The sequence below is a fragment of the Bos indicus x Bos taurus genome, chromosome 13 (genome assembly GCF_003369695.1).
Source record: "Bos indicus x Bos taurus breed Angus x Brahman F1 hybrid chromosome 13, Bos_hybrid_MaternalHap_v2.0, whole genome shotgun sequence".
Lineage (NCBI taxonomy): Eukaryota > Metazoa > Chordata > Mammalia > Artiodactyla > Bovidae > Bos > Bos indicus x Bos taurus.
The window spans coordinates 16,031,542-16,054,367 of NC_040088.1; the positions used below are offsets into that span (position 1 = coordinate 16,031,542).

At 38.2% G+C, this 22,826-nt stretch overlaps 1 protein-coding gene across 7 annotated transcripts in view; it reads right to left on the minus strand.

Annotated features, from left to right (window-relative positions):
* Nucleotides 1-22,826, minus strand: part of RALGAPB (Ral GTPase activating protein non-catalytic beta subunit) — a 93,401-nt gene that overhangs the window by 22,535 nt on the left and 48,040 nt on the right. For 2 of the 7 annotated variants that reach the window (XM_027558552.1, XM_027558556.1), the window contains 12 exons: nt 21,932-22,099; nt 21,301-21,415; nt 20,789-20,936; nt 18,956-19,020; nt 17,608-17,737; nt 16,485-16,493; nt 15,668-15,801; nt 12,448-12,630; nt 10,982-11,133; nt 5,552-5,739; nt 3,424-3,530; nt 1,603-1,755 (listed from right to left, as the gene is read on the minus strand). In XM_027558552.1, the coding sequence (XP_027414353.1) occupies nt 1,603-1,755; nt 3,424-3,530; nt 5,552-5,739; nt 10,982-11,133; nt 12,448-12,630; nt 15,668-15,801; nt 16,485-16,493; nt 17,608-17,737; nt 18,956-19,020; nt 20,789-20,936; nt 21,301-21,415; nt 21,932-22,099 (1,552 nt within the window). The remainder of the gene's footprint in view (nt 1-1,602; nt 1,756-3,423; nt 3,531-5,551; nt 5,740-10,981; nt 11,134-12,447; nt 12,631-15,667; nt 15,802-16,484; nt 16,494-17,607; nt 17,738-18,955; nt 19,021-20,788; nt 20,937-21,300; nt 21,416-21,931; nt 22,100-22,826) is intronic. The other 5 variants (XM_027558557.1, XM_027558553.1, XM_027558555.1 and 2 more) reach the window with 3 other exon arrangements.

Consider the following 22,826-nt stretch of genomic DNA (forward strand, 5'->3'; position numbering starts at 1 on the left):
CCTTATGCTTCTATTCACCTGGCCAATCTCCATATCACTCAGATTTTTTTATTTATGCCTCTGGATACCAAGAACTTTTGAAGTCAGCAGAGTGAGTTAAATAACTTCACTACAGATGATACTACTTAATCTAGCTGGGCTGCCCGCAATTTTAAGAAGCATCCTTACTTCCCTATATCATTTCTAAGAACTAAAATTTACATAAGCAGCTTCAATTTCCGTTCTTTCCACCTCTAAATGTCTCTGAACCTAAACCAAGCCTCTCTTCTCTCCTATCTTACCAGAAGGACCCCTTTTCTAGATACAATCACAGATTTTCTTGACCTAATTGCCTCCAGGGCCTTATTCTATTACTTATCATTTCCCCAGCCTGCCTCACAGTGTAGGCTGCTGACCCTTCTTCACTGGCTCCTTCTACTTCTGATTCTTCTTAAATTTAAAAAAAAAGAAAAGAAAAGAAAAATTAGCCTTGACTTTCCTTCACTAGGCCATTTCCTCATTCTATTTTCTACTCTGTACCTTTTGCTTCCCTGGTGGCTCAGAGGTAAAGAATCCACCTGCCAATGCAAAAGACGCAGGTTCAATCCCTGGGTCGGGAAGATCCCCTAGAGGAGGAAATGGCAACTTATTCCAGTATTCTTGCCTGGAGAATACCATGCACAGAGGAGCCTGGCAGGCTATAGTCCACAGAGTTGCAGAGTCGGACATGACTTTAGCAACTAAACAACAACCTTTCCCCTTACTGCTAACAGTTAACAGTGTAGCCTATATTCACTGCCTTTTCCTCATTTACCATTCATTCCCCAGACCTTACACTTTAATACTCCTTTGAACTTGATCTCAAAGGTCACCAACATTTCATAACAAAATCCAGGGGCCTCTTCTTAGTGTTCCTTCCCCTAGTCTCTCCAGCATCTGATACTATAGGCAGCCTCCATACCTGCCCTTCTATTTGCTCATGCCCTGACATACCCGTCTTTCATTTCTTAGAACTCTTCTTCCTTGACCTAAGCAACCAATTATTTAATCTAGTTAAGTACCTAAATTAATCTAAAGCCAAGTAATTTTTTTCTAATCTGTCCTCTTCCTAGTATCTATATTTCTATAAATGGCACTATTATCTTTGCCACTCAAGCCTAAAATCTAAAGTTCTTCAGCTCTTTTCTATCCCTCATCAATCCAAGACTGTCTGGATCAAAATATTTCTATGAGACATGCCATATATTTAAACTTTATACTACCAATAAAGCAGTCCTTCCCATCCCCTGCCTGAGTTGTCATAACGGTCTCTAAATTGGTCTCCCCTCTCCAAATATCCTCCACTAGGGTTGGATCATGCCCTCACACTAATGAAACCACAGACCAGTCCAGTTCCTTTAGACTGGTTCCTTTGGACATCGGCAGCCCGATGTCAAGTTCCTTTCACTTAGCCACAGTCTCTATTTGTCTTACTACATGGCAACCTCCTGGATGACAAACATCTAGGTGATCTTAAGAACCACCTCCAGGAATTCCGAACAAAGGCAGTATCTTGATCACAGAAGTTGTTTAAGGATGTTTATAGTCATTCTCTTAACAACAGCTAGTAATAATTTATCTTACTTCTTCCGTGACGATTTCATGCAAATCTGGAATGCTCAGATCTGCTTTCACAAAAGGAATCTTATCCACCTCTTCAGGAAATGGTCGATGTTTCACAGTATATTTAAGTCCAACATCATTTTTAGGAACTGGACGAGGTTCAGGCACAAAAAGCTGTTAAAAAAACAACACTATGTTTATTACATTTGGTGCCATCCAAAATGACATGTATTTGCCTGGTCTCTTAGATGTCTATGTTTCCCTAGGGTTACAAAACACAGAATCTCAGTAAAAATCTGCAAATACTATTGCTAATGGTAAAGGCACCAGTGTACTCTTTTTTATTTTTATAAAAATCTTCATCAACTTACAGATTTTTGCAACTGATATGTGTGTTACGGACCTCTATTGTACCAGGCCTGAATCTTCCACATTCAGTGATAAGCTAATAGATAAGGCATTTCCAAATTTAAGGCTCAAACTTCCTTCTTCCCCCAACAGCTCTCAAATCATACAAGTTGACATCCACTGGGCATCTCTAGACAGTGAATTCAATCATTAGAAACTTAGCATCGCTTAACTGAAAAAGTCTGGCACTGAATCTAGGTCTTCATGGCTCCAAATCCGTGCTTTAATAAACATATATGAACTATGTGACTTCTCTTTCCACATGTGACAAACGGAAACAACATATCACAAGACTGCTGCAAGGATTAAAAAAAATATATATATGGCACATATTAAACTGTCAAACAGGTTTTAGTGCCTTTTCTGACCTCCTTCCTCCTCAGTCTTTAACGGGACTGAGTGGCTTACAGTGTTGCTGACAGATTGGTGACGGGTATGACGCCACTAGGAGAAAAGAGGCATGTGCTCCTCAGAGCAAACGCATGTTATGCAACAGCAACGTCTAAGAATGTTGAATTATTTTAGGCACGTACTCTAATTTTGTGAATTTCTCTCTCAAATGCTGGTAAAATTTTATTAAGCCATGTTTTAAAGAATTTTTAATAACGTAAGTAAAAGCTTACAATGTGATAAAAAATGAAAAGAGCAGTATACAAAATGACTAAATTCTATTGAAGTGTTAGGTACAGAAAGGGAAAAAAAGATTGGAAGAAAATCCACTAAAACAGAGGCTGTCTACTTCTGAAGAGTGACTTAAAATACCTTCTTCATTATTTTCATTTTCCAACTTTCTCCCCTGAGCAAATTTTATTCACATAATTACAGCTGTTATAAAGAAATAAGCTGTGCCACCCCAAAGAAAGACTTCATTAAATTATACAGTACATTAAAAAATTACAGAGCATACTGCCAGTTAGACAGTTAAATGAAACAATCAGAAACTAAGTACTGTTGACAGAGACATCTAGGATCTGGCCACATGTTTTTCACATGGCATGTACGTAGATTTTATTTAACATTCCATGAAAAAAGGTGGGGCCACTCTTCAGAACAGCAGTTCTTTTTAACTTTTCATTTTACTTAGAAGTATAGCTGATTAACAATGTTGTGACAGTTTCAAGTGGACAGCAAAGGGACTCAGCCATACTCAGAAGAGCACTTCTTAATCTTAAGTGGATGTCAGAGGCACCCAGAAAGCTTTCTGAAATTACACCTGCCTTGAAGATGTCTTTAAAGAGTATTTCAGTGGACCTGGAATTCTAGCCTCCTAAGATGATTCTGATGTGAACTCACTGAGAACCTGGCTAGGATCAAAAATATTTATTTTCTCTGTTATTTTTGTTGGAATATTATTTAACCTTTAAATCACAACACACACAAACGCATACACAGGCACTCACTCCTAGCCACTCCCCTGTAACTTCTGATGGATACCTTCTGATTTGCTTTTGCTCCTCTGGGTAAAAGGCAAAGTTGTTGTGCCCAAGCAAGTCTTCCAGACATTCCCCGGACGAGCACAGTGACAGAGGGGAAAAAATCATCTAGAATAAAATGTTGGTGGAAAAGTTTTTATTTCCGGCAACATATAAAATACACCTGCTGTCTATTTTAGAGCCTCTACTAAACGCAGCCCTGGCACAGCACTCCTCTCGCTCTTCTCCTTTGTGAACACCTCTGCGGATTCTGCCATACCCATGTACCGCTGTGGCTATTATCCTACTTTCTTTATTTACGTCTTTCTTCCATTTTTCTGTTTTTTCAAAAGGAAATTATATCCTTAAAAGGAAAACCAGGAACTCTGGTGTGTTAATTATATATTTTTAAAACACCTGTTTAAAAATACATAAAATAACATCATTATCACATACCTCCAGCAGTACATATACACACTTTTTGGAAACATTATACTGGCAAATACTCTTAACTGTCAGTGTTGCAGATGGTCTAAATGCAAAAGGCAGGCTGGGTGCTTGTGATGCTGAGGTCACACTCACCCATGCCTTTGTGTCCTGCTGCCCACCACTGGCAGGCATCCCAAGGGGGAATGAACGCAGAATGGATTTCTTAAGCACCTAGATCCTTCTTCCTGGTCCTTTCTTTTTCCTCTGGTCTAGCAGTCAAACTTGTTCAAACTTCTCTTACTGTTGTTTTAAAATGTCCTTGTACATCTAAATAATCCCAATTGTTCATATTTTTGGTAGACTTTCAATGTAATGAAATCACTTAGAATGAGAGGAGTGGAGTCTTAAAAAATTTGGAAAAGGGTTGACACCCTTCCAGGCAGGAAACCTGGAGGAGAGACTGGTATTTTATAGACTCTTATAGCAGGTAGCTTGGGAGTGGGAAGCAGGAGGAGCCAGGAATAATTAATACAAGCCAGGGGAAAAAGTCAAGCAATCCCAGGTCTAAGGTAGAGAAGGATGAGGTACCTGCAGGAAAGACCTGGGACCAGTGCTTCTGGAATTGGGCAACAATTAAAAGCCCCACCTAGTTCTTATTAAAATCACTATATTTTACCATAACATGAAGGACATCTCTGGTGGTTATTTCCCTGAACTTCTGGGAAACATCTAGTTTCATTTCATGAACAAGTCAAATACCCTCTCTGAGCCCTACTTTCTTCATCTGTAGATTCCCTGGGTTCCTGTATGCCTAAAGGTTCTGTAATCTTCACTTTCCTTCCCCTTCCCAGCAATAAGGATTTCTATAAGAATATGCTTCTTTTACATACTGGTTGATTCCAATTGAAAAAAAATGTACTTTGAGCAGTCTGCACTGCAGGGGTAATACACCTTGAGATGGCTGTAACTGGGGGAAAGATGGGAAGAAAACAGTGCATGTTGCGTCAATGGAAAATCAATGAAGGATTTTCAGGAGGGCACGGGCATGATCGGATCTACATTTGAGGATGGAGGCACCAGTGGCAGCAAGCAGGATGGAGGGAAGGGTGATGAATTTTGGAACTGGAAGGAGGGACAATCAGATCAGGTAAGAAGCAACTGCAATAATCTAGAAATAAAAGTCCTGCATTTGGTTGTATTGGGAGGAATGCAGAGAACAGAAGATGCCAAAGTCACTAAGGGAAGAGAAACTTGGAAACCAAATACATAAGGGAGTAACAGGAAGGAGCAGGTGAAGATGACTCCTCCAATTCCCAGCCTGTTTGGGTGGCAACAATAACTGAAAAAGAACAATGTGGAGTGAAGGTGGGACAGGAGAGGTGCAGGATCCAAAGGCCAAGAAGGAAGGAAGAGGAATAATGATTTTCATACACAGGGAACAACAGAAAATATTCTATCAATATAAACTTTTTATACAGCTATGGAGCTCTTTTCTAATAGATATACATTAAGAGCCTCTAAAAGATTCTATTTCATATGTATATTCCACTTTCTGACCCTCTGCTTTTCAGTTGCTATTATGTTATCAGCTAGAAGCCTTTTTTGACAAATGCAAAATTACTTAAAATCTGTCTTTCCTTCCCCGATCCCAGAGACAGCTTGCTAATATTGATAGACATGTTGATTTAGCGATGGAAAAAGCCCAAAGTGCTGAAACTTACTCTGTTCATTTCCAAGAGGTTGCTCCAGCATTGCCAGGATGACACTGTTATCCAAGACAAAGTACCGGAAACTATGTTTGTTTATGGTTGGCAGTCTGGAGTATTTGATCAAAGTGGTCTCGTTCACCAGACTACAAGGAGAGGCAGGACCACTGGGTGAAGGAAATGCGCCAAGCAACTGCATAATACTAGAGAGAATGCAAAAGATAACAGTTAATTCCCAAAGTAAGACCATAACTTTACCCCATGCATCAATCTGTCTCTCTAGATTTATCTGACCACAGCCATGCTTCCTCTTTGAGGGTCAGATTTACTCCCTGTGGTGGATGTTGTAGTGTGCTGTCCAGATTCCCTCTCCAAAACTGGAAAGATCCACTGCCCCAGATACAGGGAGACAGTGGCCCTAACTTTCAGCTGAGTCCTGGAGAGGCCAATGAGAACCACTTTATTCCCAGTACCCAGGCTCCAACATGAGAGACTCCTGAAGGGCCAGCCCAGCTCCAGAGCTCTTTGCTGCAAATGCATCATAGTTTGGTTCTTCCCTCTGCTCAGTCTGACTTTCCTCATTCCCCCAAAAGGGTTGATCCTGACAGCACTTTCCAATAAACCTCTTACAGGTAAATTTCTCTCTCAAAGCCTGCTCCCCAGGGGACCTGACCAATCATACTTCCAAATCATGAAGCTCCTAAAGATATATTTTAAAAATATGCACACTCCAGGTTTAAGGACTATGCTAGCTAAAGCATTCTAGACCCAGACAAGGATCTGAAGATCAGCCAAATCCCCTCAACTTTCCAGCTGAGGAAACTCAGGCTCAGAAGAGATAAGTGATCATTAAAAGACCAGAAACCAAGACCTGCTGCCCTCTCACTGTGTGGCCATGAACAGCTATCCTCATTTTACAGACCAGGAACTAGATGCACTAGTAGCTACATCTTACAGGATTGCTGTAATTATTAAATGAGAATATGTAAGAAAAAAATACTTTTTAAATTAGAATTCAACTGATCAAGCCTAAACATTCCAAAATGTTTACATCCAGAGATTCCTGCATGTCTTCAAGGAACAGTAGTAATAACTTATACAATATCACTTACTATGTGCCAGAGTCTAGAGCTAAGCTCTTGACACATAACATTTTATTTATTTATTATAACAACCCTATGAAATAGGAACCATTATTATTCCCATTTCATAATTAAGAAACTGAAACACAGAAAGAATCTTGTTAAGAAAACATAAAGATTTCATCTTGTGGTCCTAATATCATCAGACCCTTCCAAAGCAACTCATTTGGAAAATTAGTATTCCCCACCACTACTTTCATCATTGCAATTCTCAGCTTGAGTAGCCTCTCCTCTTCTCTTTCATTCTAATGCTTGAACCCAAATCTCTCTGATAACAGAAGACAACACTGCTCAACAGATACTTCTTCCTCCATTTTTTTTCCTCCTAGGACAAGGACTATTTAAGAATTTCAAAGACAAGGAGAATTTCATGATGAGTTCAGGCCTAAGGATTTGTAGAAAACCAGTAATGGGAAAAACATGGGTTTTCTAATATGGAACAGAGATGGCTGTCACAAGCATATGGACCATGTAAGCTTATGTTCCATGCAAGATTTTAAGACATTATCAAAATATAGGGTGCTGGAAAGGGAATAGGTCACCAAGATCAAATCACACCAGCCTAACTACATTTTCTCTTCTTGATAATGACTAGACTGGAAAGGCAGAGAAGTATCTTTGAAATTAAGACATGCAACTTACTTGCCAGTATATCATTAAAAACTTATAGATAAGATTTAAAAATCCCTGTGAACCAGAAGGGAAATCTCTTATCATGTGCTTTGTCAGTCTTTTTCTGTTCAATATTCTTATCAGAGTTTCTGATTAAGACACACAGGGCAGGCTCATTAAATCTGCAGTTGACCTAAAGTTGAGCTGCAGAGTTAATATTACCAGACAGAGTAAGAGCTGGGATCCAAAAGAATCTTAAAAGATTAAAAATAATAAGGTAAATCTTACATAAAGAAATTTCAAGTTTAAATGTAAAATTCTATATATTACATCCAAACACCCCAAAATAAGTGTTCAGGATGAGAAAGACAAAAGGTAAATGTGTTAAAAAATAAATAAATAAATAAAAGCCTCTAAAGTTTGCCTTGACTAGGTTCTCAAAAACCCAATTTTAATGAAAATACAATATTCTACAGAGTTTAAAGGTGATCACCCTTTAAAGAGGTACACAGTCAAACCAATGCCACTGAAAGAAAAATGACTAGGATAAAAAGTACTTTAAATCCCTGTCATATGAAAAACAGTTAAAGGTACTGGCAGAAATGAATGAGAAAGAACATGAGCATTGTTGGAATTCCTTCAGTGGCCCAGCAGCTAAAACTGCCTTCCAATGCAGGGGTGTAGGTTTTATTCCTGGTCAGGGAACTAAGATCCCACCTACCAGGGGATGCAGCCAAAATGTAAAATAAAAAACAAACAAAAGAACACAAGCATTGTCTTCAGATATCCCCACTCTGGAAAAAAAGAATTTCACGATCAAAAGTCTGAATCAGAACAAATGGGTAGAAGTTAAAGCGGGAGAGATTTCAGCTCGATGTAAACACCAAGTTATCAACAATTAAAATGAAATGGGCACTTGGGGGGTTAAAGTATCCCCAAATTAGAGGCTAAATAACTTGGTAAATAACTCTTAAAAATGACTAAGCAGAGGGGCTATTGAAATGACTTCCAAGAGTCCTAATGTATATTATACAGCAAGGGGAAAACCACCAACAAGTTGATCTGCATTCTGTAGCCATCTCCTGTGTGCTCACACTGTGAGGGGTGTAAAAAGGGAAATGGGGCCTCTACCCAGGGTGGGGAGCTAAGACTACCACGTATCAAATACGACCAGGTGTGATCATGACACCATAGAATTCATGTAGTGTGGCAGGGTCAGACTGAATGAACACAGAGGTGTGGAAAAGAAGCAGAGTAATCAAAGAAGGTTCCACAAAGGTAGCTAGATGTGATGTGAGCAGCTAACAGTGGAGGATGTGGCCAAGAGAAACGCAGGGGAAGCAGACAGACAGGTATGAACACGTGCAGTTCACAGCCACAAGTGGCCAGCCAGCTGGGGCAGAAGGATTGTGCTAGGAAAGATCACAGTTTGAGTGGGGACTCAAGGAGGGCCTTGAACACCAGACCAAAAATTTCACAGCATATGGCAATAAACAGAAATCTTCTGTTTTCAATCACTCACACAGCAGAATAAGCACAGTATCTAAGATGATGAGTTCAGTAACAGAATGCAAAATGAAAAGAGTAAGAGATTGAAAATAGGGAAATCAGACAGAAAGTGAGAAGGGCCTGGACTAGGATGCTGAGGTCTGAGGGAATGGAGGAAATACTTTCAAAATTAAATTCTACCAGACTTAGTCACTGAGTTTATATGGGGAAAGACAGATAAAACAGAGATAAACAGAAAGAGTCAAAATTTTGAGTTTGCATAGCTGGAAAACAGTCATGATACTGACACAAAGCTCTAACTGTGTGGGAACAGAGAAAATTGGTTTTGGATGTTTCATGATGGCTCTTTAGGGCCCTCTTGAAGACATGAGGCATTTTGTAGAGCTGCCAGCAGAGATAAGATGAGCCACCTAGACAACTCCTGCCTAGGTTGAGGGCTACAAGCATGACTCTCTGCTCATTCTGGGCTTATATCCAAACCTTGCTGCCAATCATACTCTCAATGGAATGTCCCATCCATAGGCTAGGATGGAGCAAACTTATTTTTATATAATGCAGAGTCCCAGTGAGAAATATCCTTCTCCCTTTCTCCATATCCCTTTTATTCTTCAAGGTACACATCAGATCTTAGTTTTTAATAACCTTTTTAAGTCCACCCCAGACCACACATGGTCTTCTCTCTGGACTTTAATAATTATTTCTAGTAATTAATCACATTTATCTGATTTTCCAGCTATCAGCCAAACCTCCACAGTCACTGAAAGCCCAGCATCAGCACAGTGAGCAGGAATGAACTAAAGCAAGCATGCTTCTAAAACTTTACTGAATAACCTAAGCCCATGAGGAACAGAAATAAACCCAACTTTATTGTGCATGCCCCAAGTTCTCTTGGAAAAGGCTCATTTGCATACAAATCTTATGCAAGCCGTCTTCTTGTGTAGTCAGGGAGTTGTATCTGACTCTGCTGAGATGCCATGGACTGTAGCCCGCCAGGCTGCTCTATACATTGCATTCCCCAAGGCAAGAATACTGCAGTGGCTTGCCATTTCCTTCTCCAGGGGATCTTTGTGACCCAGGGATCAAATCCCTGTCTCCTGCATTACAGGCAAATTCTTTACCGCTAAGCCACCAGGGAAGCCCACAAGCTGTCTTACCACTTTTACTAAGAAGACCAAGATGAGCCAACTCAGTATGATCTGACATTCCTCCTCCCTGCTTCTTATGTTCTTCTGGATCCTCGTCCACACTTACCCTTTCATAAGCCACTTCTTCCTAACTGTACCAATTCTACCCAATCTTCTCCATCTGTCTCTTTCAGTCAATAAACTGCCTTTCTTCCCTCTTTCTACTCTGCTAACTAACCGGCCAAACATAAACTTTCAACTCTCTCTGCTACTTTTTCAAGATACCAACCTGTCTCCGTCCCTTCATTACCAAATGCTTGAAATAGGAATCTTCTCTTGCTGCCGTAACCACCCCTGCAATCTGACTTATAGCTCAAACTATCCATTCTCTGAGAGTCAGGTCAATGTGATTTTCCTCAGGAATCTGACTTCCCTGAATCTGAAAGTATTCACTCCCTTCTTCCAACACACCTGCATTCCATATGTACCCCTTCTCTTGGAGCATTTATTCTCCAGCTAATATTATAGATATTTGTGTTCATATCTTATTCCTCCCTATTGGACTAGAAGCTCTCTGGGTGTGGAAACTAAACCTGATTTATTTTTACAATTCTATTACTAGTTCCTAAGAGGATGTTTATAAGTTTTGGCTGAATGAACCTATAATATGTAATATAAATGGTGTAGCACAGAATAAAAACCACTAAGCTGGAAAGCAGAAGAGGTAATGGTGTAATCGAAATCTCTGGACTCAGCCATCAGAGTGAGGGTGTGGGTAAGGCTCTCCAAGATCCTTTCTAGCTCTAACATGATATGACTTGAATTACTGTCAGCCAGCATAGAAAAACAAGGACCCAAACTTTTAGCCTCAAGATCCTGGTTTCTTTGGTCCAAAAGAACAAGACAGTTTCTTTTCCATTTTATTTCTGGAGAAAAAGTATTCTAAATCAGGTTATGTCACTTAATGTTGAACAAGTGGGGAGGAGATGAAACAATACAGGATCACATCTAATCCTGTCTAACTCCTAGACACAATCCCTGTGACGTCACTTTCATACCATGTTAGGGTGGCTTCAGCAGCATCCTTTACTCTCATAGAGGCAGGGTTTGGCTCCTTATCACCTTTGTACTTGACCTCTTGCTCACTGTTCTTGGACTTGCTTCCTGAAATACCCAGTTCCACAATTTCCAGCACTTCCTTAAGGCAATCCTAGAAAAAGGAAAAGCAGATTAGTTTTTGTAATACATCTATCTTATGAGAAGACAAGGAAATACATCCAAGGGTCAACATTGGTTGTGTTTTGGTGGTGGGACTCTAATTTCTCATTTTCTTTGGTAGGTACATATTAACTTCATAATAATTTAATTAAATAAACTTGCCCCCCCCTCAAATTTTTCTTTAAAGATCTAAATTTGAGTATTAAGAGATCTAGATAATAAGTAATGATAAATTCACTTCAATTTTATCAGTCACCATTCTTATAAAATTATCATGGACTATAAATTGTGAAAGATAACTGAAAGAGATATAACAGTAATTCAGCTAAACCTGTATACTTTCATTTTTTGTTTTGTTTTGTTTTGTTTTAACCTGTATACTTTTAAAACAATTTCTGGTATCCTAATGCTATAAGTCATCATGCAAATGACTAAGATTTAACCAATGGTATTATTTTTATAAACTACATAAAGCTCTGTATAATTTTCCAATAAGCCTGATATCTCTTCTTTTATTTACACTATGCATTCTTTTATAACTGTCTTCCCATAAGAAAAGTATTACAATGGTAAGAGAAAGCAGCCTAGATAATCTGCGTTTACTTAAAATGAAAGAAACATTGTGAAATGAAATTTTTAGCTACAAGCAACCTTTACGAACAAGGTGTTCTCTAGGTTTGCAGCCTGGTTATCAACTTCCCTTTCTGGTCTAATGATAGGTGACCAAAGTACCTTCTGGCCATCTCAAGGCTACCATCCTTTCAAGAAAACACAATCCTGATTGTTTGCAGATAAATTATCCAAAGCTCCATCTTTCAAAGAATTTCTCTATGGGTTAATCTGCAATCAAATATAGTTGACCCCTGAGCAACAGGGGAGTTAGAGGCATCGATCCCCAGTACAATAAAAAAATCCACATATAAATTATTTTTTCTTTTTTTTTTTTCTGTTTTACATATAAATTAAAGTCAGCCCTCCATATATGCAGTTCCTCCCTATCCACAGCTCCACATGCATGGGTTCAACCAATCACAAATCATATAATAGTATTTACAGTTTTTTAAAAATTTGCATGTAAGTGGACCCACACAGTTCAACCCTATGTTATTCAAGGATCAACTATATAAGCATGATGATAGTTTTTCAGTTACACTCAATAGGATAAGTGTTCTCCTGAAATATAACAAGTTATATTCAGCTTAAAGTATGCAATATTGGATTTAAATTTAGATATTCTCTTTTAAAAGATATTTTCCCAATATACATTTTGGTTCCTATTTTCTGTTTTAATACCTAGTAAACTAACCTTTTCATCAAGCATGTCGGGGTGTTCTGTCAGCCAGACACAGAGACACTGAAAAGCTGCCACTATCATGGAGTGCAGGTCCCGGGAGTGAAGAGGAGCTGGCCGACTACACTGGTACACAATGTAGCCGCACACAGAACTGATGGCTCGCTTCCGGTCTCCAGAGTCAACCATCACCTTCACCTGAGCATATTCGTTTGGTGAACACAGTTAGCCAGGAACCACCGTACCAATTTCAAAGCCTCTACACGGAGGCCCAGCCTTTCTGAGAATATAATATTTCAGATGTACTATCATATACACTCTATAAAAAGAGAGGGCATTTTTCAAACCCTAAAACAGTAAAATTTCATTTTAGCATCCCTTTTCATGCTCTAAAACCTAAACTGCTGGGGTACAACTACTCATCACTGCCATAGATCACAAGAAGAGCTGGCAATGGAACATGTACACATTTTTTTAAGCCCCCTAACCCACCCCATAATGATGCTCTATCGGCTACAAAGTTCTATGCAGCTGTACAGAGGTATAATTAACATATAGTAAACTACACATATTTAAAGTGTACAATTTGATAAATTTTGGACTAAGTATACACCTGTAAACTATTACCACAATCAAGACGGTAGACATATTCATTACCCCTTAATCTTCTCATGAACCTTTATAACACTTCCCCAGGAAAAAAACCCAAAACTTCCCCCTACTCCTTTTTGTCCCCTCCCTAGGTTACTGCCGATTTGTTTTTTTCACTATAGGTTAACTTGCATTTTCTATAGTTTTATATAAATAAAATCATAGAGTATTGTACTATTTGGGGTGGGGGGAGAGTATGGCTTCTTTTACTCAACAGAATTGTTTTGAAATTTATCCAGAGTCTTGTGTATATCAATTTTTCATTCCTTTTTACTACTGAGTAGTATTCCATTATATGGATTATACCATAATTAATTTATCCAGTCATCTGTTAGACATTTGGATTTTTTCCAGTTCCTGAGTATTACAAATAAAGGTGCTATGTATAAGACTTTGTAAGAGTTTATGCTCTCTTACTTCCTAGGAGTAGACTGATTAGATCATATGATAGGTGTATGTTTAGTTTTTTAAGGACCTGTGAAGTGTGAGTGAAAGTTTCTCAATTGTGTCCAACTCTTTGTGACCCAATGGACACATTTTTTAAGCCCCCAATGGAATTCTCTAGGCCAGAATATTGGAATGGGTAGCCTTTCCCTACTCCAGGGGGTTGTTTTCTAAAATGGTTACACCATTGAACATTCCTTTCTCTCTCTTTTTGTATACGAATATCTGATCTAGCACCACTGGACGAAAAGACTATCCTTTCTCCTTTTAATTATCATGGCACCTCTGTCAAAAATTAAATGTCCATACACACGCAGATCTATTTCTGGACTCCCCGCTCTATCTACGGATCTAGTTATCTAATCCATTCCAATACCAGACTGTTTTGATTACCACAGCTTTATAGCAAGTCATGAAATCAGGTAGTGTCAGCCCTTTATGATTTGGTAGGTCTAGACAGCACTCCATTTAGGGTTAATTATTCCTTACTACTGCAAGGGTACTGACGGTCACAGTCAACAGTATCTTGCTCTCAAAAACCATGTGGTCCTGCACATTGCACAAATGGCTGTTCTTACCTCCTATATCAGTAACTGCTCCTCACAAAACTATGGCCATTACATCTATGCTTGAGAATCTTTGAGGTAAAGGTAAGCTCTAAGTGGTGGTGAGAACACCTCAGGTTTTCTTGTCTATTTTGCCTTTCATGACTCAGGTAAGTCACAGCCTCTGCTCACCTGTCCCCTCATCTATAAAATGAGGGCTTAAAGTTTACCATCTCAGACAACATCACCTTATGCGTGTATATCACCTTTGTGTTTACAAAGTGTTCTACGTATTTCACTTCATCCTCACGTGACCAGGTGTTACACACAAGATGATCCTGCCTATTTTACAGATACGAAAATAGTTATATGCTAGTGAAGATTCAGAGAAACTGGAACCCTCCTACATCACTGGTGGAAATGTAAAGTGATTCAGTTGCTGAGGACAACAGTTGGGCAGCTTCTCAAAAAGTTAAATACAGAATTACCATATGACCCAGCCATTCCCCTCCTAGTTATATAACCAGAATAACTGAAAATTGGCATTCAAATAAACACATGTACATGTATGCTCACAGCAGCACTACTACTCACAAGAGTCAAAAGGTAGAAACAGCTCAAATGTGCTACAGAGGAATGAATAGACAAACTGGTACACAAATATGATGGAATATCATTTAGCCACAAATGGAATGAGATTGAGACTTTTTCCTACAACATAAATGAACCTCAAGAACGTATTTAGTGAAGAAAGCCACATACAAATGGTCACAGGTTATATGATTTAATTTCTATGAAATATTAGAATAGGTAAATCCACAGAGAGAGAATGCAGACTGGTGGTTATTAGAGATAAGGGGAAAGGGAGATCAGGAAACACTGCTAAATGGGTACAGGGTTTCTTTTGGGGGTGATAAATGCTTTGGAACCAGAAAGAGGGGGTGGTTGCACAACACTGTGAGAGTACTAATAGGCACTGCATTGTTCACATCAAAAGGTTAATTTTATGTTATGTGAATTTCACTTTAATTAAAAAAAAAGAGAGAGAGAAATGCAAATGGACACCCAACTCTAAGGTTCCACAAAATAGATAAACAGTTGGGAAAGAAATCTGAAAGTACAGCCAACTTCCATTTATCTCTGATAATGGAAGATGGGAGAGTCACAGGTAGGCCCAAATGGTGTATTTTAGGATAAGTTTTTCTTTCGTCGCCAAATCTGTATTTATTTGTTAAAATTAGATGATTGATGATCTTATAATGGCACAAAATATCATGCTGAAAATTTAAGGGTATTATAAGTAAACACAAAATCAACCGGTGTTCTATCATTATGTGCAAATGAAGAGCAAGTATTGAAATGTTTCCTATCATCTAACAGCAAAAATATCATTCACACTCTTTGACCCTATTAAACAAAAAAGTAAAGATCATTTTGTAAAATCTCACTTGGAGGCTCATTTTTGCACACTTTGGATATCAACTGTGATGAGTATAATCAAGACTGCAACACCGACATGAAGGGGGTCAGGAGATACAGAAAAAAGAGCCATACTCCAAGGCTGCTGGGCTAAAATAAAGGGACTGTCATCTCACCTTTGCCAGTCCAGAGAGGAGCTCCAGAGCTGCCAGTGATATGCTCATGTCTTGCCGCCACTGGGAATTGAGTCTTTGAGTGACGAGATGAATGCTGCGAATCAGGAGCCCAGCAGCTGAATCTGTATTAAGAGCTAGGATATAACCCCAATGCCACATCCCACAGGGAGGGAAAACAACTAAGCATTAGTAACGAGAAGCACAGCATTCCACTAGGCACAGACCACAGCAGCCACAGTGAGCATGACGGGCACCCACACAGTGTTATGCTCCCCGCCCCACTGGCCTGAGCAGCTGAGCCTGACTGAACAATGGTGCGCAGGGCACACACACTGGACCAGAGCAGCTTCTAGCTCCCAGCTCAGGTACTCTCACACAGACATCCACTGGGATTTGAAAGCTTCAATATCATTCTTATAACAGTATAAATCTCAACATTTCCAAATTAACTCACAGAGTTACATTTAAAAAAAAAACAATGAAAAAATCAAAAGGCTATCAATTATTTCCTTAGAATTTTATAGAGGAAGGAATTCAAATTTTAGAATCTCTTCAGATGCTGGGAATTATCCTAAAGCATCTGCTGAAATTATTTTCAGGGTTCATATTGTCAAAAGTCACATGCAATGCTTTTTTAAGCAAACTTTAACATTTAATTCTCTGAGACAACTTTAATACTCTTAAAAAATTAAATAATCAAGTTACTGTGTTTTTATGTAGCCTCCAATTCTATATTTAAAAGTAATTACTAGTCAGTTAATAATAAATTAGGACAAACTAAATTGAATTTATAAAGGAAGCTTTAGGGACATTATACCTGTCGATCCTATCAGAAAGAGGGCAGTGACAACAGAAAAAGGAATGATCATTAAAGAGAGACATTCATGCAACACTAACACAAATCTGGATTTCTTAGTAAAAACTATTTTATGACATTACAAGCAGAACTCACTAACACCAGTTCAAAATGCTGAAACAAACAATAACCACTTCGAACATTTATATTAGAACACATATAATAATGCAAAAATTCTTTAGTTTAAACGTGTCTTAGAAGCAGGAAAAATAAACAAATTTTCACCTATATTTAAACACAAGCATAATGAATAAAATAACGATTTAAATAACTTCTTCATAAATGCAATATTTAAATGTGTTAAATAGCCACATAATGACCTTATATATCTGACAAGCTGAAGGATATTTATAGCAAACTTAAATCACTGAAACATGCCTGGACTCCTGGGCTTATAAACTCTCCAAATGATTAAAACATTAAACTCCATCTAAGAAGCTAGATTTCATTCCAATCTAGTTGGATTAATAATCTTAGATTCAATACACCACTAGTATTTATGCATAAAAACATAAAGGCACCCACAAACTCAACAAAACCCAGAAAGCAACTGGCCACGGTAAAGGACATTATGAATAGGATGCTCTACTTGCAAATGCTTCCTTACTCTTTGTGACTGAAGAATCTAACCAGACATAGGGTATACAGGCTTCAAACACAAAGGCAGACTCCTTTGGGTTGCCATCTAATGCATAAACCATTACCCATCCTCATGACACTGCAAAAACTGAAATACTGACTGATTCTGCCATTAGACTCTGAGGCAATGCCTAAATCCTATTTGGTTCTGAATTACTAGTGCCTGGTACAAAATTCAGAAATGTTTCCTATAAATCACTTATAAAATCTAAGAAACTATCCAAAATCTAACTACTAAAAACTGTAGCGCTAAATTTAAAAGATCTGTTTTATTTTTCATAATGTTTTAGACTAATAGCTTCTCTGTTATATTAAGTACATAAAAATCATGAATATGAAAATCTAGTTTAAAATTTCTCTGCTTGTTTTATATAGCTGGGCATTAAAAGTTTTTCTACAACTTTAGATTAAAAAATAAAACTAAACTAAACTAAACATGGCTTACCATAATCTCTCAGGAGAGCTTGAGCAGGTCTTTCACTGTCAGGAGTTGTGGGTTCTGTGCTTCCACCACTCGCTGAACTAATACCACTATTTGTGCGACTGTGACTCTTGAAGTTATTTTCTCCACCACCCTGGTAAAAAAAAAATGAATCAAATATGCAAATATGGACAGAAGTCAATTACTAAAAGCCATGCTGGTAAAATGGAACGTGCCAGCTAAATAGCACAAACTGAAACATAGATAAAAATTGACAAAGGATTAAAACTGTTGTGGTGCTTTTACATAAACACCATTTACTGGTGGTATCAAGGGTCTGATGATTAGAGGCTGCCCATTCTGGAATCGTCTTTGCTGCTGTTTAAAAGGATCAGACTTTTTCCACCTTCACTGGACTTCAATAGTTAATGGTTCTGGGTCTGTAAAGAAATACCCTAGTGCCTCCCAAGCAAAACTTCAGAATAGGAATACATCTTAAAAAACAAAATGCAAATAAACAAATAACAGTAACTTTCCAATGTTACATAAAATACATAAATAATAAATATATGATTAGTATATATAGCATATATTAGTATATATATATAGATAGATAAAGATCAACTGTTATATGTACAGGAGCTAATGAAGGTATCTGCTAAAGACTTCCCTCATCTCCCCTACAAACACAATTCATTTTATCCATGTAAGATGACTGTTATTAGCCACCTACTGGGACATGAACATAATTTCCTTAATAATAATTTGATCACCCATCCTGCATCCACTCATCTCACCCCAGTATACTCGGTTAATTCCTCTCCCACCAACTGCCTGCCTCTATTCCAGGTAGAGGGATCACACATCTTGCAGACAGAAGTAGGGAGCACTGGAGTCTCTGGAAAGTACTTCTGATTTAGAAGCACTGGTGCTTTGGGGAAACCTTCAAACTTTGGTCTAGAGGAACAGAAAGAGCAGCTGAGATAGAAAAGGATAAACTAGATGCTGTTTACAGCAAACAGTAGATCTACTACAGATACAAGGAGTCACAGAGTATGGGAATTTTTCTGATTATTCAAGCCAATTCACCAACACAGCAAAAGACATAAAAGCTTTAGGTAAATACTGTCCAGGAGTAAAGACACTGTTTAGCTGGAATTTCTGTCCTGCAGAATCTCTCAGGGACTTGATGAGACACCGAAAGGTAAGAAACTTCAAAACAGATAATATTTCTAAAAGGACCTGCTGAATCAATGAGCTGAATCTACAAACAAATGCCTTTAAGAACACAAGGACAGATATTTTGGAATATAATTTACATAAAAACAGAAGTTGATATTCTCTGACTAATTACATGTTGTATGCTTCTTACCATCTCCATTTGGCAACCAATGGCTTCTAAAAGTGCTGAATCTTGAACAATATTTAACATTGCCCCTGAAACAGCAAAAAAAATACATTTAAATACATGACAAGAATATGAAAATGGACAAAATATCTCAATTAACAGCAAAGACAAGAATATTATTTTAGCAGAGTATTCCTGGAAATTCCATAAGATAAAATGACCTAATTCTGATCTGCCCCCCAAATTTTAAAATGACATTTTTCTAAAATAAATCTGAACGTCAAACTTTGTTTTGTATAAAAACATGACCAATTTTTAAATTGGTGTAAAAGACTAGATGTAAACATCTCAATTTCAAGGGTAATATAAACTAAGAAAAATATTATGGAACATTTTAAAACCAGATTCTGATCTTTTCAGTATGAAATAACAAAGTGAAAATCCACAGCTATATCTTTCTGACCAACTGCTTTTTAAGAATGCTTTTAGGGCTTGCCCACTGCATATTCTGAAGGCAAGCTGCATGTATTTATCACCAAGAACTCATAGCCCTAGAAACTAGTAAAGAAACAAGATGGTGAACCCTGCACTCTACTCAACCCAGTGGGGGAGTGCTCCCATGCACTATGGATAGAAAGAACAGACATAGTTCTGCCAAACTATGCAAGAGTGACAACTGACTCTTCCTTGGAACATACAAGGGGAGCTTCCACAGAACAAGGATAAAGCAGAACTAAATACTCCATCAACTGTAGAAATTATCTGATTTCAAGTGATACGTGTTTTGAACAATCTAAAAATCTACAACGTGGAGGCTCTCTCATATTGAGATTTAACCTCTGTTTATTAAACTCCTTTCCAAAATGAAGGATTTACTCTTCTATTTATTCTCCCTTCTTGCTGCATAACACACTATAATTACGGGGCACCCACTCCAACCACTACTGTCACCATAAATTCTCCAGCCTTGCTGTTTCCCCTCCTGAAATGAAATCCTAACCTCACTGGTGCCTATTCAAATCCTGCCCTTTAAGATCCAATTTAATTTCCACTTTCCCCTACGAAGTTTCCTTGCTCTTTCAGTTTATCCTCTCTCAACACTAAAGACATCCAACATGACATGCAATCAGCACTGCCTTCTGCTGTTATCTGAGTACTCTGTGAAGGTGTTTCAATCTCTGCAATGAGACTTGCTCAAGGATAAAAGCTGTGCAATTTGCTTCTTTCTCCTCAGAGTACCTGTACCTAGGACCACGCCCTTGGATTTGATTAAAAAACAAAAAAGTATAGTAAGAGACAGCTGCAGTAACCAAGTTGAGAGGTGATAAGGGTTTAAAATATAGAAGTGGCCATAATGATGAACAGTCATTCAAAACAGTATGATTAGAAAACCAACAGGAAACAATAAGGGAAAAGGGAGGAGGAAGAAACAGCTACTCCTCAATCTCCTTTTGGCAGGTTCTGTCATGACTTCCACAATTACACCCAACTCCAAATAGCCTTGCACGTACTAACGGGCAGGAGGAAAAGGCAGAAGTAGAAGTAAGGATGGCAGAGAGGAAAGGGGAGAAAAAGGGGACACAAGGAGAGAGGAAGGGCAAGAGCAGAAGAGAAAAACAAAGAACACACAAAAAACTAAGCCAACATGACCTACCAAGACAATTGATGCGTTCCTTCCCTCATCTCACCTCTTCAAATTTTTTTCATGTTTAAGAGCAAACAATTCTGCCTCTGATTAAGATTTAAGTAGGGCTGTACTTCGCTTAGGTTCCTATCACTGACCCCCTGCCTCAAGATGCCTGAGATCAACAACAGCATCTGGGTTTCCACTTGCAGAAAAAATGTGTGAACACAAACCTAGTATCATCTGAGTGTTGTTGGGGTCCGTTTCCGTTTGCAAGGCACCTATTAGTATATTCACAAGTCTCAACTTCAGTGACAAAAAAGTTATTGGTTTATCATAAGAAGAGCTGTCATCATTACTAAACTTTCCTTCCAGGACTACCTGCGGAAGAAACAAATAACATTTAATATCACCTGCTGCGGCACACTACAGTCCTGTAGGAACTGCTACAGCGGACAAAGGGAGGATCAGTCCAATGAGCAGGGCTTTCAGTCTGACTGATAGTAGCCACCGTGCTAAATCTATCTATTACACAACATAGGGGATCAGACACACCAGCCTCTCACCACGTGAAATAGTAGAATGGCTGAGTGACAGAAGGAATACCTTCACAAATTAACTTTGCTGATTCAGCTGAAATTATCTGAAATTTTTAAGACAGTTCCTGTTCCATCTTAAAAATATATATTGACTTGAATTAGCACACAAAACATACAGAATACGAAAAACTTTAATAAAACCTTACCTCAGATTTGACTGTGCCAAAGTGATGTGGGAGGGGCAACAAAGAAAGCAGGATATTAATGGAAGATCGTCTCAGTTCTGTTGGATTTACATAGCTTTTGAATTTTGAGAGCTCTCTGCAAAAAAAAAAAAAAAACCAAAGCTCTTAGTATTTCTGAACTCAAGTATGTTTTTAGCTATTGCCAAATATATATTACGCTAATTTTTCACAATACAAATACTGGGTTTGGTTTTACAGAGAATGCAGAAACTACTTTCCACTGAGTTTATATTCTGTAATTTGTTTTTTTGGGAGAGAGAATCGCACTGTTAAACTGTTAGGAAATTAAACTAGAATCTGATGGATTAATTTAAAATATCAGGCCTATGCTACAAAAGACTTATGGGCTGGGGCTACTCTTATCGCTCTAGACCAGGCCAGAAAGGATTCAACACACCCATGGACAAATCAGAACTGAAGGAGTTCAGGGAAAAGGTGGGTCTGGATGCTCTAACTCTCATTTAATGTGGCCTGAGAGCCCTTGGATTACGAAGACCACTGGACAGGAGAAACTGGGAAACCGGGCAGGAAGCACCAAAATACACCAGGCCAAAACCAACAACTGACATACTAGCACAGGATGAAAGCTTACCTGTCAGGCAAAATGGTTTCAAGAGCTGAAATAAAGTAAGGAACCACAACATCAATCCCTTTCAAGTCACAGCAGAACAAAGGAGGGGAGTTTAGAATAACGCTGGCCAAGACAGGATGGCACACATAATCATTTATCTGCAAACCTTGAATTAAAAGCATGTAAAATCTAGGAAAGCAAGAAAAAAATTTTAAACAAACTGCTGGTCAACTGTTTTCATAATCACTAATGTTTTCTACATAGTCATCTTAAATTCTATTTCCAATCTTCTACTTCTATCCTTTAAAAGGCATTAATGAAAGTTAGAACAACTCAGAATCAAATACACTAAGAACCAAGTTATATTTCTTAATCAAAAAAAAAAAAAAACAACAGAGATTCATGTTTATTACACTTTCTTGCAGTGTTAATTAAGCTTTGCAACTCAAAGTTACAGGTGCCTGCAAATGAAGTAACTAAAAACAAAAGGCCGCAGTAATTATCAATAAACTGGAGGAATTACCAAATTAAATTTCATGTCAGTAAAATTTTGCAGTATTCCAAAATTCCTGAAAAAAAAGTGTGTTGTGTCTTTTCCCACTCCCCTACTATTTGGGGGGCACGATGAAAGAAAGAAACCTCATCTGACCCTTTATGCACAATATGAAGGTCACCCTGAGTAAGAATCCTTTTAGGAATGTACTTAAAGTGTACCTTACTTTCAACATGCTCCCCTAACCCCAAAGAACTAAGCATTCAAACTTCTATCATTCAAGAGACACTATATAGGTATACTCTTCAACTACATAAGGCATTTTCTCCACAAAACTCCTCACCTCCTGGTTACTGCTCAATGCATTTCAATCTACCTTCTCTCTCTGGAACTCAACTAAAAACATGTTCTAACAAATAACCA